Source organism: Falco biarmicus, chromosome Z (assembly GCF_023638135.1).
Source record: "Falco biarmicus isolate bFalBia1 chromosome Z, bFalBia1.pri, whole genome shotgun sequence".
Classification (NCBI taxonomy): Eukaryota; Metazoa; Chordata; class Aves; order Falconiformes; family Falconidae; genus Falco; species Falco biarmicus.
The window spans coordinates 29677275-29690301 of NC_079311.1; the positions used below are offsets into that span (position 1 = coordinate 29677275).

General features: G+C 37.7%; 1 protein-coding gene across 3 annotated transcripts in view; it reads right to left on the reverse strand.

Moving 5' to 3' along the window:
- The window catches only part of LNPEP (leucyl and cystinyl aminopeptidase), a 67167-nt gene that overhangs the window by 16362 nt on the left and 37778 nt on the right, over nt 1–13027 (reverse strand). For all 3 annotated transcript variants that reach the window (XM_056324553.1, XM_056324555.1, XM_056324554.1), the window contains 6 exons: nt 8982–9113; nt 7298–7418; nt 6452–6606; nt 5983–6096; nt 3731–3862; nt 760–891 (listed from right to left, as the gene is read on the reverse strand). In XM_056324553.1, coding sequence (XP_056180528.1) covers nt 760–891; nt 3731–3862; nt 5983–6096; nt 6452–6606; nt 7298–7418; nt 8982–9113 — 786 coding nt within the window. The remainder of the gene's footprint in view (nt 1–759; nt 892–3730; nt 3863–5982; nt 6097–6451; nt 6607–7297; nt 7419–8981; nt 9114–13027) is intronic.

Consider the following 13027-nt stretch of genomic DNA (forward strand, 5'->3'; position numbering starts at 1 on the left):
TAGACCATGAGTCTTTGGAAAAAGAGACTATGAAAGCATGCAAAAGTGTAGGCTATGTGAAAACACAAAATTAACAGCAATAACGCTTACGTGCAAGAAAATCTCAAAACAAACCAAACACTCAGGCACAAAATGAGATGCAGCCAGCAATGCCCGCTGCTGCCTTCCCCAGCTTCCACAGCTTGTTGACTTTCCCCCTTGCTCTCCCTACTCTCTCACAAAGTGCCCTTGCTTTTTTCGCTCCCTAACTCTCTCCTGCCAACTCACTTTAATCAGAACCAGCCCTATGCTTGCCTTACCATTGGAGAGCTGTTGAACCAAATTGTCCCCTACAATCTGTTTTTTCTGCAATTCCAGCACCACTTGTTGAAACAGAAGCTATCACTGAAACAGTTACACTACTAGAGAGTATCCCAAGACCTCTACATGGAAAGTAAAGTTTTGTCCTGCATTTAAGATGACTATTTTTATTCTGGTCTTAAACACTAACAATGCAACTCCAGAGAGGCTACATATACACTGACATGTCCACATGTGTAGATACGCATAGTAGGGCATACCCACTTCCAGTGCTTTTTTGGGATGATACTCAGTGCAGTCCCAGAAGCTACAGGAATCTCCATATCTATATGACAGAACTTTGGATTATGATGAGCAAGAACTTCAGAGTACTTAACTTAAGCCTATTATCAAGGAAATAAATCAAAATTGACAACACAGAGAAGTCAAAAAACAAGAACAACGTATCAAAGATGATACCTCATTCATGCTGTCCCACAAGTCATCACTCTGGGCAGATCCATAGTTGTGATTATGCAAATATACCTCAATGCCAGCTTGGAAAACATCCTTAGTGAGGAAGTGTTTCAGCATCATAAGAAGTGAAGCCCCCTTTAGGAAAAAAAAAAAAAAAAAAGAAAAAGGATTGGTAAATTAAAGTTACAGAACTTGTTGAAGCATAGGCATGTTACAGCTCTTTCACACTACAAGAATAGCTCATAACCTGGCAGATTTTATCCCAAATGATCTCATCTGGATAATTACCTTAACACTCAGCTGCCTTGGAAAAATATTTCTTTCAGTATTTCATAAACTTCAAATAAAGTTACAAAAAAGGCTAGTACAGCTTGAAAGTTTTTCCCAGATGATTTGGGAAAAAAAATTTTTAATATTTCAAAGGCTCAGAATAGTTAAAAAACAGGCTAAGAGAGCTTGACATTTTTTCCAATTAACATCTTCTCAAAAAATATTGCCTTCTTACAGATAAGTGTCTGCTGGTTGCTGTATTTCATCAGCAATACTCTTCTGTATAGCACAGGACTATATTTGTGAGACAGTATTTAACACTCATGGTTTGCAGCTGTATCAAAAAACTAAAAACATAGGAAAAAGATGAGATGCACTTAGTAGGCTGCAATTGACTGTAGAAGGCCAAGTGTATTTTGACACTGTTTAAATATAGCCATGCTTTGTTAAGAAAAGCAGTAAATGAGTAGTTCTATTATCAAAGTGGCCACAAATGTGTAAACATAAAGGTGGTGGGTTTTGTTTTTTTTAAACACAGCTGAAAGCCATTTTCTTTCCATAGAAATAATTCTGTAACACCCACTAATAAATAAATTGCCTGAGGACTTGCATATTGTACAAGTGAATGCAGACAAGCAGCCACAGCTTATGAAATGTTTAAAGGTGCGCTTTATATTTTTGGTACTACTTCTGAGAAAGGATCAAGAAAAAATTAAAAGGCAGATTTAATGAAAGCATGTATGGTTCTTACACATTCCAAATTCAAGTTTTGGAATTTAAGTAATATCTTGCCTGAAACTGAAGGCTGCCTGGTTAATCTAATTATTCATGAAACTGCAGGAATACCCTTTACTATAGTTTTTAATAATGTCATAATTTCCTCTCTGCCATGTATCTGTACTTAACCTATAGCTCTATTAGTTTCTTCTTCTTACGTCATATCCTCCCAAACACTGTTATTGCAGGTGGATTGTTGTCCCACCTTTGAGTGTTAAGTTTACAGATAGTCTGCAAAACAACCAGGCTAAAAATAATTTTGTACAATAATTCCTATTCCAGACAGTAAAATGTAGAGGCCACCTACTAATCTGTGTCAGTTGGTAGTATAGTAAAATAAAGAAAGCTGTACAATTCAGTAACAGACCACCCTTACCTGCTTAGGGACCGTGTTGCAAGTGTCTTCCCACACAAATTGCCATGAATGCTAGCTAAGATAAAGGGCCAAGAGTAGCGGAATACAAAGACTGCATGCATGAATAAAGAGCTAGGCAATGAAAGCCTCTGAAACATAGAAAGCATCCATGAAAAACCTTGTTTCTGGACAATGCAAGGGCAAAACATCTGTTCATTAACTGCTAAACTCAAAGATGTAGGTTGCTATCTTTTTATTCAGAAGATGCAAATACTTATTATTAGCAATAAAGTAACACTCCAAATGTAATGCTTTACTAATTGACTGAAACTCCAGCCCAATCGCTTATGGAGTATTTCCATTAAAATTATACAGAGGAGTGTTGATCAGGCAAACAGTGACAGAATTATTACCTCTAAAGTTAATTGCCTACAGAGATGATCATGCATCATGCATAGCTTCCAGAAGCTCACCAAAAAGGGAATTACTTGAGACAGCAACTCTGAAGCATGAAACAACAGCCATGCCTTTTGAGATACTGCTTAGGGGGAGAAACCAAATCCATCTCACAGCCAAGGGAAGCTGAAAATTACATATCTCTGTTCTTGTAGTTCAGAAAACAAGAGACCAAAATAAATGGAAGCACATCATTATTGTAGGTCCGTTTGGCACCTCAGACTACTGAAGGATGCCAGACAACATGTGTTGAACAGTTGAGACTTGCAAAAGAAATCACAGGGACAAGCCAAGACAGCTGTGGGAAATGCATTCCACTGACAGAGAAAGATGTAGTATTTGACTATCTTCTAGTAAGCACTAGCTGTTCCCATGGTTTCTAATTAGATGAAAGTACAAGCATACACAGACAGTGGGAGGAAAAATTACAGCTAATCCAAAAGATATAAAAGGCTTTCCTTCAATTCTGCCAAAATCACAGGACAAACTACCTAATCTCAAGACATCAGTGAAAATGTGTCAAATAGAGATACTCGCTCTCATGCATTTTCCAGTGAGGCACTGTGAAGTTTTTAAGAAAAACATAAACCTCATACACAACCCTCACTAGACATCATAATTAAGTTACAGACAACCAGAATATGCAGTGAAATGATTTTACATTCCAGGTGCAAGCCACTAGTTCAGGAAGTCTAAAACACTGGGGTTTTGAAGTAAAGAGAATATAAAAAGGAGGGCTTGCTTCAGTAAGTGCCTTGCTGTTACTCTTTTCTTAAGCAGTTGTTACAGTCTGCTATCAGAAAAAGAATGTATGTCTAACTGGTTATTTTGTTTCACCTACTAGTCCCCTCTTAACATCTTCACAAGTATTTTACTTCACCCTGAAAGTGTGCACCAAGCAGAAGGATATTATGTAAGGACACAAATACACATACATATTTTTTTCCTAATTAAAAGCTATGTAGATGCTCAGAAACACTATTGAGAGATCGTGCATTGTATGTGCTAGGTGTAAGCCACCCCCAAACAACTGTCAGTACATGCTTACTTACCCAGGATTCCACATTCATGTTTTCAATGGCTAATATATAATTTTCCAAATATTTTTAAAGTTACCTTGATATAAGAAAGTGCATCAAACATTTCTTCAATTTGCTCTGAAGACTGAACAGCAGAAGAAACTGGATGTGAAGAATTCAATGAATCCTTCATCATAGCCTTGAAAATTAAATTAAGGAAATCTTCATCCTAAAAGAGAAACATCTATAAGTGTCTAAGACACTAAAACATACACGGTAAGCAGAATAATAAAAGTTGTCTCTGCTTTCCTCTTCCATTGGTCTAACATGCCATTGCTTGCCTTCCTGCCAATGGAGGCAGCAAAAACGTTGTCAGGGTAGCATTTGTAAAATCTACTTTTTCCCTGCCGCATTTTAGCAGTGGAACTTCACTCCTGAGTTTCCATCACTGTCCAGATCCCTAAGGTCCTCTCTCAGGAAACTTCATCATTAGCACTAGGGTAAATAAATGTACCTACTAAATAAGTATGTACCAAATTTCAGATTTTGCTCATCAATGTTTTCAGATAATTTACAGGAGGCAGGGAATACAAAAGCATGGCTTCTTTCATATGCTTTAATATTAAAGCATTAAGTCCTGGGAAATTACTCACTATAGTGATGTTTGTATGAATGTAAACACCACCTTATCTAGTGATCCTAGTACCAAAGTATCTTCGTTGTTTTCTTCTAGAATGAAGATACATGAATTTAATACATTGTTACCAGAACAAGACAACACCAAACACTGAAAAGCAGCTGATTGTACTGGTATTTATCCGTTTCATTTCATGAAGACTTGAGCAAACAATTCTGCGTACAGTTTCCTCTATACAGTACAGTTCAAAAAGAAAATAAAAAGGTAAGATCTGTGTATGGTACAACGAAGACACCCTTTAAAACTAAAAATTTTAAAGCTATTCTTCTTGAATGCAGAAGTCCTGAGTGATTTTTTATTTTTTTTAATTTTTTTTTTTTTTTTAATTTTTTTTTAACCAAAACACATTTTGGCATCACCACGTGGTGAAATGAGATGTTGGTGAAGGCACCTTGACAGGCACCTTTCAGAATTAAGTATACAGGTGTTAGATATGTCCTTGTCAAAACACTAGACTAGTTTTGTGTCCTCCCTTCACTACATACACACTCAACAAGCAGAATAGCTATACAAATACACTTTCAGTGGCCATCAAACTCAACAACCAAGCTAGGCCAAATTAAAAACTTTTTAAACACCCATCTCCAAGAAAGAATTCTACCGAACAAAGTTAGCAACCCAAGTTTCTTAATGCAGTAACAAGGGTGAATGAAGAACTCAAAACCTGCTGTCAGAATGCTGAGAAAAACGCAATCCAGCAAGCAGGAAACAGTCAGTATATGTCAGGTTTTTAATTCCACGACTGATGCAAATCACAAACACTCCTCGAAGGTGGTTCCAGAGCCCAGGTATCTCCTCTCCTAGGAAATACCCTTACCCAGGATGCAAAATTAGTCTGTTCACTGCCCCCTCCATTTAGTTCCACCATTCTTTGTTTCATTGCCTGTATTCAGTGACAGGGATGCTTTACAGCAGTAGCTCCTATCCCTTTCTTGGAAAGATCAAGCTTGAATCCTTCATGTTTTCCAGAGTTTGAAAAACTAGGTCACTCAGTACCTCAGTGAACTTTAAATGACCACTAGCTTATTATACCAAATATATTCCATCCTTCAGCCATATGTGTAAAGAGAAGTACGGAGCTGCGGTTTGTACTATCAGAGTAACTCAGTGCTATCAGAGTCCATTGCGTGCAACCATATGATACTTATATATCAGGTCCCCTGATTTGTGAATCCCAAACAGATCCAAGCACAAGCAAATACCACGATAATGGAAAGAATGGAGTTACTCCAGGCATATTTAGTAGCCTAAAGCTCTGATGATTCCTAAGTCTACTAGAAGCACACAAACTTGGTCAATGTGCCTGGACTTTCTGTATAAAGATTTTAAGTTATTTGATATATAGACATCTACACCTTTTAACAACTGCTGTTTTGCACAGAATGCTTTAACCTACACAAACCACAAAGACTGCATGTAGACTACTAGAAAATAAAAATAAAAGATCCACAAAAGCAAGCACCCTCCCCAAAGCCCCCCCCAAAACCACTTCCAGCATAATGGAAGTCCCAAAGTAGAGGATATACAGTATAATCCTAATGGTGCCCAAAGTGAATTTCAATGTAAGTTTATAAGTATCAGTCCTTTATGGGCAGTATTAAAAATTAGAACTTAGCAAAGGTACAGTAAGTGTAGTTACATAAAATACTTACCGAATGTAGTTCTGGAAAAATCTCCTCCATAGCAAAGTACTCCATGAAAGTGGCAAATCCCTCATTCAGCCAGAGATCATTCCACCATTCCATAGTTACTAGATTGCCAAACCACTACAAAAGGCCAAAACCATCATTCTTTTTCAGATATAAAATCAAATTAGTACAGTAACACTCCATCCATCTTCAGCTTTATCACATGACAAGATCAAGTTCAGTCCAAACCAGGGTAATGCTATTGCATGAACAATTCCCTAAGTACATCAATGACAGAGTTGCACTCTGCCTGTCGTACTGGAGAAAATATACCTGCAGGTATTCTGAACAGATACAATGCACTACCCAGTCATAGTGAGAGCACGGGTGAATTTAAAGACAGAATTACGTTTAAAAAAAGCCCAAAGACAACTAACCCCAATCAAACAAAAACCCCCACCACATTTAAACAATGACCTCCCCGGTGTAGTACCTGATGGGCAAGCTCATGTGCTATCACTGCAGTTATTGACCTTTTATCCCTTGCTGAAGAAGTATTACTGTCAAACAAGAGTGCTGTTTCTCGAAAGGTGATCAAACCCCAGTTTTCCATTGCACCGGACTGAAAATCAGGAATTGCTACCAGATCTGGAAAAAATTCCAAAGAAGCTTTTGAAAACTAGTTAAAGCAATTCTGTATTTCAAATCTACTTATTCTATTATATATAATCCCTAAACCCCCCATTATTTAAATCCTGTGGTGTGAACACATGCTCACATCTCAGGCACAGAAGCTCCATAGATTTATAGCCATGTTTCTCTAGCAGCACTGTTACACAAACAACTTAAATCACTACACAGACACTGCACGTATATCTTGCATGCACAAAAGTGACAAGCAAATGGGGCTGCCTCTACAAGAAATAGTGTCTTAGAAGACTGCATTTCATTGTATTTCCATACTAATACATGCAGAGAACTCAGACTGCAGATTCTGCACTGGTGAACATGGCTTACAGACTGAGAATTCTGTATCTCTCTACCAAGGCCCATCATGTTAAATTTATACTAACCATGTCTTTAATATTATGTACAAGTACAAGCAATCTGGTGTCAAAAGCTCAGAAAAGCTTTCCAGCTTGGGAATCACTTAATTCTCATACCCAGTCAAACATTTAATGATTATTTTTTCAATAATTTTTGCAGAACATTATTTCACATGGTTTATGCTGTCTTTTTTTTTTTTTAAGCACATCTTTTCAGAATGAAAGTTCCTCTGCATTTCTCAGAATTGAATAGGGCTTCTTCTTCTGTTTAAAAAAAGATCAATAGAACTTACCTAATTTTTCCAGAGGGTAGTTTATTAAAAAGTATCTTTGATAAAATTCCAGAAGTTTCACAGCTGTGTTTAAGGCATACCCAGCTTGGTTTAGATGCTCTGGTACGGCATACACAGACACCTAGTCCAAAGAGAGAAAAAAAAATTTTAAAACATCTAGCTACAAAAGCTTTAGAAGTAAAAGAGGAGCTGGCAGAAGTTTCTGAAACAGATAGGGCATGGTTTTGGTATTAGCTGCAAATTTTAAGCTCAAAACCAAAACATAAAAGCACCACAGGATCTTCTGGCATTGAGAAAAATCTCATTGCATTATGAACCCAAAGCAATTTTACTTCAACTGTAAACTATTTTATAACATTAATGACAATAAACTTACTATGTGTGAACTCAGCTCAAATTCTTTGAATCTTCCAGTCACTAATTGCCAGAAGCATTCTGAGAATGTATTTTGTGGAAAATGTCATTATATGCCTCCTTCTTACAGTCTCCCTTGGCCTACCAGACACTGTTGGCAACAGAAAGCCCACTAGCTGGACTCTGGCCTTACTTGGTACGGCCGTTCTTATGGTTTCTCTCTTTAAGGTGGCAATTACTCATACATTGCTAGATCCCTTGTGCTTGGTGCTTTCTAAAGGTCTGCTGGACTTCCCTAGCTTAGCCAAATCTTGCTTGGTGGTCAGAATAAAGGGGAAGCACAGTAAGAACAACTTCCCTTAGAATATGTCACTCGGACTTTTTCTCCTCTCTTACATGCCTCTGCTATGAAGTACTTCTGAAGTACTGACAACCCATGCAAGTTAGTTTCACTGTTACAAACAAAGCGAAGCACACCACATAGATAGTTGCTTCCATCTCTCTGCAAACATGAAACATTTAGTATACTGATCACGCTTCAACCTGGTAAAGACCTTGCCACATGTTTTTACCAGAATACAGTTCAAATATAGATGTGAATAGTAGCCACAGGGGAAAAAATAAAAAAAGGAAGTAGTGGTCTGTCCTTGTTTTGGCTGGGACAGAGTTAATTTTCTTCCTAGTAGCTGGTATAGTGTTGTGGTTTGGATTTAGTTGTTGCTAAGCAGTGATCATACTAAGTCAAAGACTTTTTGCCAGCGAGGAGGCTGGAGAAGCACAAGAAGTTGGGAGGGGACAAGGCCAGGACAGCTGATCCAAACCGGCCAAAGGGATATTCCACACCATATAACATCATGCTCTGTCTACAAACTGTCGGAAAGCTGGTCAAGGGCTGCTGATTGGGAACTGGCTGGGCATCAGTTAGCTAGTGGTGAGCAATTGCATTGTGCATCACTTTTTTTATATATTCTTATTCTTATCATAATCATTATTATTGTTGTTGTTGTTGTTGTTGTTATTGTTGTTGTTATTATTATTATTATTATCATCCTTTTCTGTCCCATTAAAATGTCCTTACCTCAGCCCACAAGTTTTCTCACTTTTACTCTTCCAGTTCTCTCACCCACCCCACTGGGGGTGGGGGGAGTAAGCAAGTGACTGTATGATGTGTGATGCTTAGTTGCTGGCGGGGCTTAAACCATGCCGTGGTCTAACTTTTCAGGTTAGACCAAACAGTCTGTCCTATTCAGCTATAACTAGTAATACTTGTCCACATCAAGCTGGTTGGCTTGGGAGGGGTGAAGAAAAACTTAAAATGGAACAAACATACCAGACTCCCAGTAGTTTCCTTACTGATGTTTTTCAAGTCTGCAACAACAAAGGCTACTAGGTAGGTGCTCATCTTCAAACTCACAAAAAACTCATCCTGAACAATTCCTTTTGTTACAGGAGTAGTGGCTTTCTGCAGGTAAAAGGAAAACATTGTTATTAATGCAGACAAAAGAACACTAAGACATGCAAGGAATCAATGTTAAATCAAAGAATCACTTCACACTAAGAACAGTTTATAAGCAAGCTTGCAGAACATCTTTATATTTTGGTTATGTTTCAGTGGTATAGAAGATATTCACAAGCTGCTCATGGTGTAACAAAACTTAAGGAGACACGGGTCATTTATGCCTACATACCTAAAAGCTATTTATCAAGATTTATTATCAAGATGTATTACCAGACAACTGCATTGTTGGAGAAACCATCAATCTAATATAGTTCACACTTAAACCTCCAGTATAATCCAAAGTCAACATACAGATTAGCATTAATTCAAGACAGCTTTAGGCTATTTCAGAGACACAGTTCAGCATAACCTACTAAAAATACTGGTATTGCATGAGCTAAACATTTGCGTCTTCCCAGAAGGCTCCTCAAAACTAGGTGTCCAGGCATACTCATTATTTTAGAAGAACAGAACGAAAAACTCCTTACACCCTTATAAAACAAAAGAGATTGCATTTCAAAAAGCAAAGAGAACCTAAGGTTTCAGTTAGTTCAAAGTAAAAACCTGCCCAGCTCACACAGACTGCCAAAGTAACTGTCTGCTCAGTCTTCTGACATGAGATACCATGGTGTATCTTAAATTAGTTTTAGTGCGCAAGTTTTTACTTAGTATAGTCCTGGAAAAGGCATGTGTATAGTCTTTCACAAACATAAATTATACAAAGAACACAGCAAAATGGTTAAAAGCGCTCTAGTACAGAATAGTAAAGGTCTGAAGACAGGGATTGCAGTTCATGTGCCTTGCAAAACTTCATTAAATACATTTGTTTCCAGAAACCATTAACACTTAAAGAACAACAATAACTCCAGTTTTAGACAAGATCATTTCAAAACAAAAAATGCTTTAACATTTAACTGCCACTGAAAATTTAACTGTCAGTGTTAAAGAGGAATACAGTTTTAAGCCTGAAGAGATAATCAATATAACCATCTGATCTGACCACTGTATATGAACAGAATGCCATCACTGAATTTCCCTTTAATATGAGCTTCATCTTCATAAAGAGGTGACGTATTTCAGAAAACCTACTGTGGCTGCAGATAAAACGGTTCAAAAATCAGTTATCCTAAATTAAAAAAACAAAAACAAAAAACAACAAACAAAACTACAAAAGAAAACACCACAGGCCTAACACACACACAGTTTATTTCTAGCCTTGTGTGTCAGCTACTATATATTGGCATATTAGCAATGTACATGCTAGTTGAGAAGGCCTGTTTCTGAGACCTCTTGCTCATGTAGGTATTTATAGAAAATGATGACGTTCAGATTTAACCTTCTGATATATAAACTGAAAAGTCTCTCTATTCAACACAGCTTGTTTCCAAGACCTACAGTTATTACAGAAGAATCTGCTCTGCTTGCTTTCCTAACAGGGATTTAAGTGTTTATTTTCAGAAGCAAGTGTACCCTAGTAATGAACTCACCAATGCAAATACACTTCTATACAACATGATCCCCTTACTCATTTTTCATCTTTCTTTCTTTAGGTGTATAAGAATCAACGCACTGGCCTGTACGTACTGCACTGGGGACTCACACCACCTAACAGAATACCTAACCCAGGCTAAGTCTAAAGTGTAACAACTCAGCATGTGCGAGAACACTTGTAAGATTAAGGACAATAAATCTTAAATAAATCCCAAAAACATGCCAATTAAAAGAAGCTTTGCATATAAAAATGGGTACCATTACAAAAGAACTCACTGATACAAAAAATGCTGTTAAAGTAGAATATTTTTTCACCGAAACTCTTGTGTGTATTTGTACAGTCACAAAAATAAGGATTTTATTGTAATTCATATGTGCAAGTTATATTGACAAACTACAAAACCCAAAGGAACTGCTGCTAAGCCCATTAACAGACTGCATGTTCGAATCTCCTACAACAACAAAAGAGGAATTACACAGTATCAGATTATCAGGGTATAACATTGGAGGACAAAACAAAAGAAAATTATATTATTTGCACTATAAACACATATAAATAACTATCTTGGAAGTACTTCCCATTAGCAAAACTTGCTTTGTATGTTCTTATGCCTTCTTAATAAATTCTAAATAAACCTGACCTGTTGTTTTGACACAAGAACATGCATTTGATCCCAAGCACTAAACATACGACCTCAATGCTTTCAATGTCTTTTTTTGTATTATCTTTATTCCACATATGGAAGTTTTCTCAAATCTGTATCAATCATACAGATGAAGTAACAGCCAATTCTTAAAAGAGAGATGGAAACAACAAAAAATGCAGATGAAATTAAAATGCTTTTAGACACATTGTCACTATAACAAGCTCAGTAAGCGTTACAAAGAGAAAAAGAGTGGACAAACAGTAAGTTCAGTGAAAAGGGTCAGATACCAAGAATAAACGCAGCAAGACAGAGAAGGTGGGTTAAAAAGCAGAGAACCAGGTGATGGAAAAGCCTGAGCAGATAGGGAGGAAGGAAAATTCTCAGCCTGAAGGAAGCAGGACCTTCTTCTGTCTATGGCATCTATAGGTAACTGAGCAGAAGACATGTAGTATGCAAGGCAGCAGTGGAAGAAGCAGATCTGCAAGTAATTCAAGTGGTATGGCAAGCAGCAGGAATTTAAACACCAAAAATAGATACAAGAGAGGCATCACATCATTTAAAAGGGAATTCACTATGCTGGAGTGTATGAGTCATTAGAAGAACAATTCTGTGTAGAGAAAGATGGGTAGGAGAAAGATGTTTTTTTCTATGCAGTACAGGAGCAGCCAAACAGTATATCTCTAATGTGACAATCAGGGAAAATTCATAGCACCGATGTTTAAGGTGATACCAATGTGCAATACCAACTCATTTTTCACTGCAAATAGAATGGGTACAAGGTCACATCTCACAAATGTTCATTTCTCAAATGGCTTCCTATCTCCTTGGAAAATGAGCAATACAGCAAATGCTGCTCTGCAGCAAGAAAGGCTAGAAACTTAAATGTAAATGGGTCCTAAAGTAATGAGGAAGAAAGAGATGCATTAATGACCTTATAGTAAAGGCAGCTCATCACTGTTTTCTCCATGCGGATGATTCCTCATTGTGCATACACGTCAAGTACACAACATTAGTGTCCACAGAGCACCAAAAGATCTACCAGATGCTTTGCAACATCACTTGGAGCTGAGCAGGGCCAGATGGGATGGGGAGCAGCTCCTTCCTAAGCACAGAACCCCACACGCTCTGAAGGTCTGCCAATGCAAGGCAGAAGTTAGGGGAAGATCCAAGACTAAGGCAAGTAACAATCTGCCTTTTGCAGATTTAATTTACACGTCCTGAGGTGTGAGTGTCAGCTATTTCCAGACTAATTACAGGAAGATTGTCTAGCAACAAATAATAAGTTGTTAAACAAGAAATACAGAGTTGCCCGTTCAGGCATGTTGGCTGGACCAGTTAAGTCACAATTCTTGACAACACAGAGCTTGAGCTCTAACTAGTTTCTCTACAGATTCTCTCAGGAAAGCTGAAAAGCCTGCTCTTACCTACCGACACTCACTGTCCACTGCATCAAGTGAACCACTTGCATAATTTGCCAGAAGACACAATGTGAAATCTCAGTCTTGCCCAATGCCACAAACACGTGGCAGTTTCCCAAATGTCTTCTTCCTGTCCATGCAAAGTTGCATAAACATCTTGCACAAAAGACATGAAATCTGAGTGAAATCACAGAAAAAAGTAAGGAAGGTGATGGAGGAGCTAGATTAAATGGCTCAACAAAGCAGTTACTGAAGAAGGCAGCTTGGAGATGCTGTACAACCACATATGGCAGGGGAAAACAAAGGAAGTAGATATGCCTGC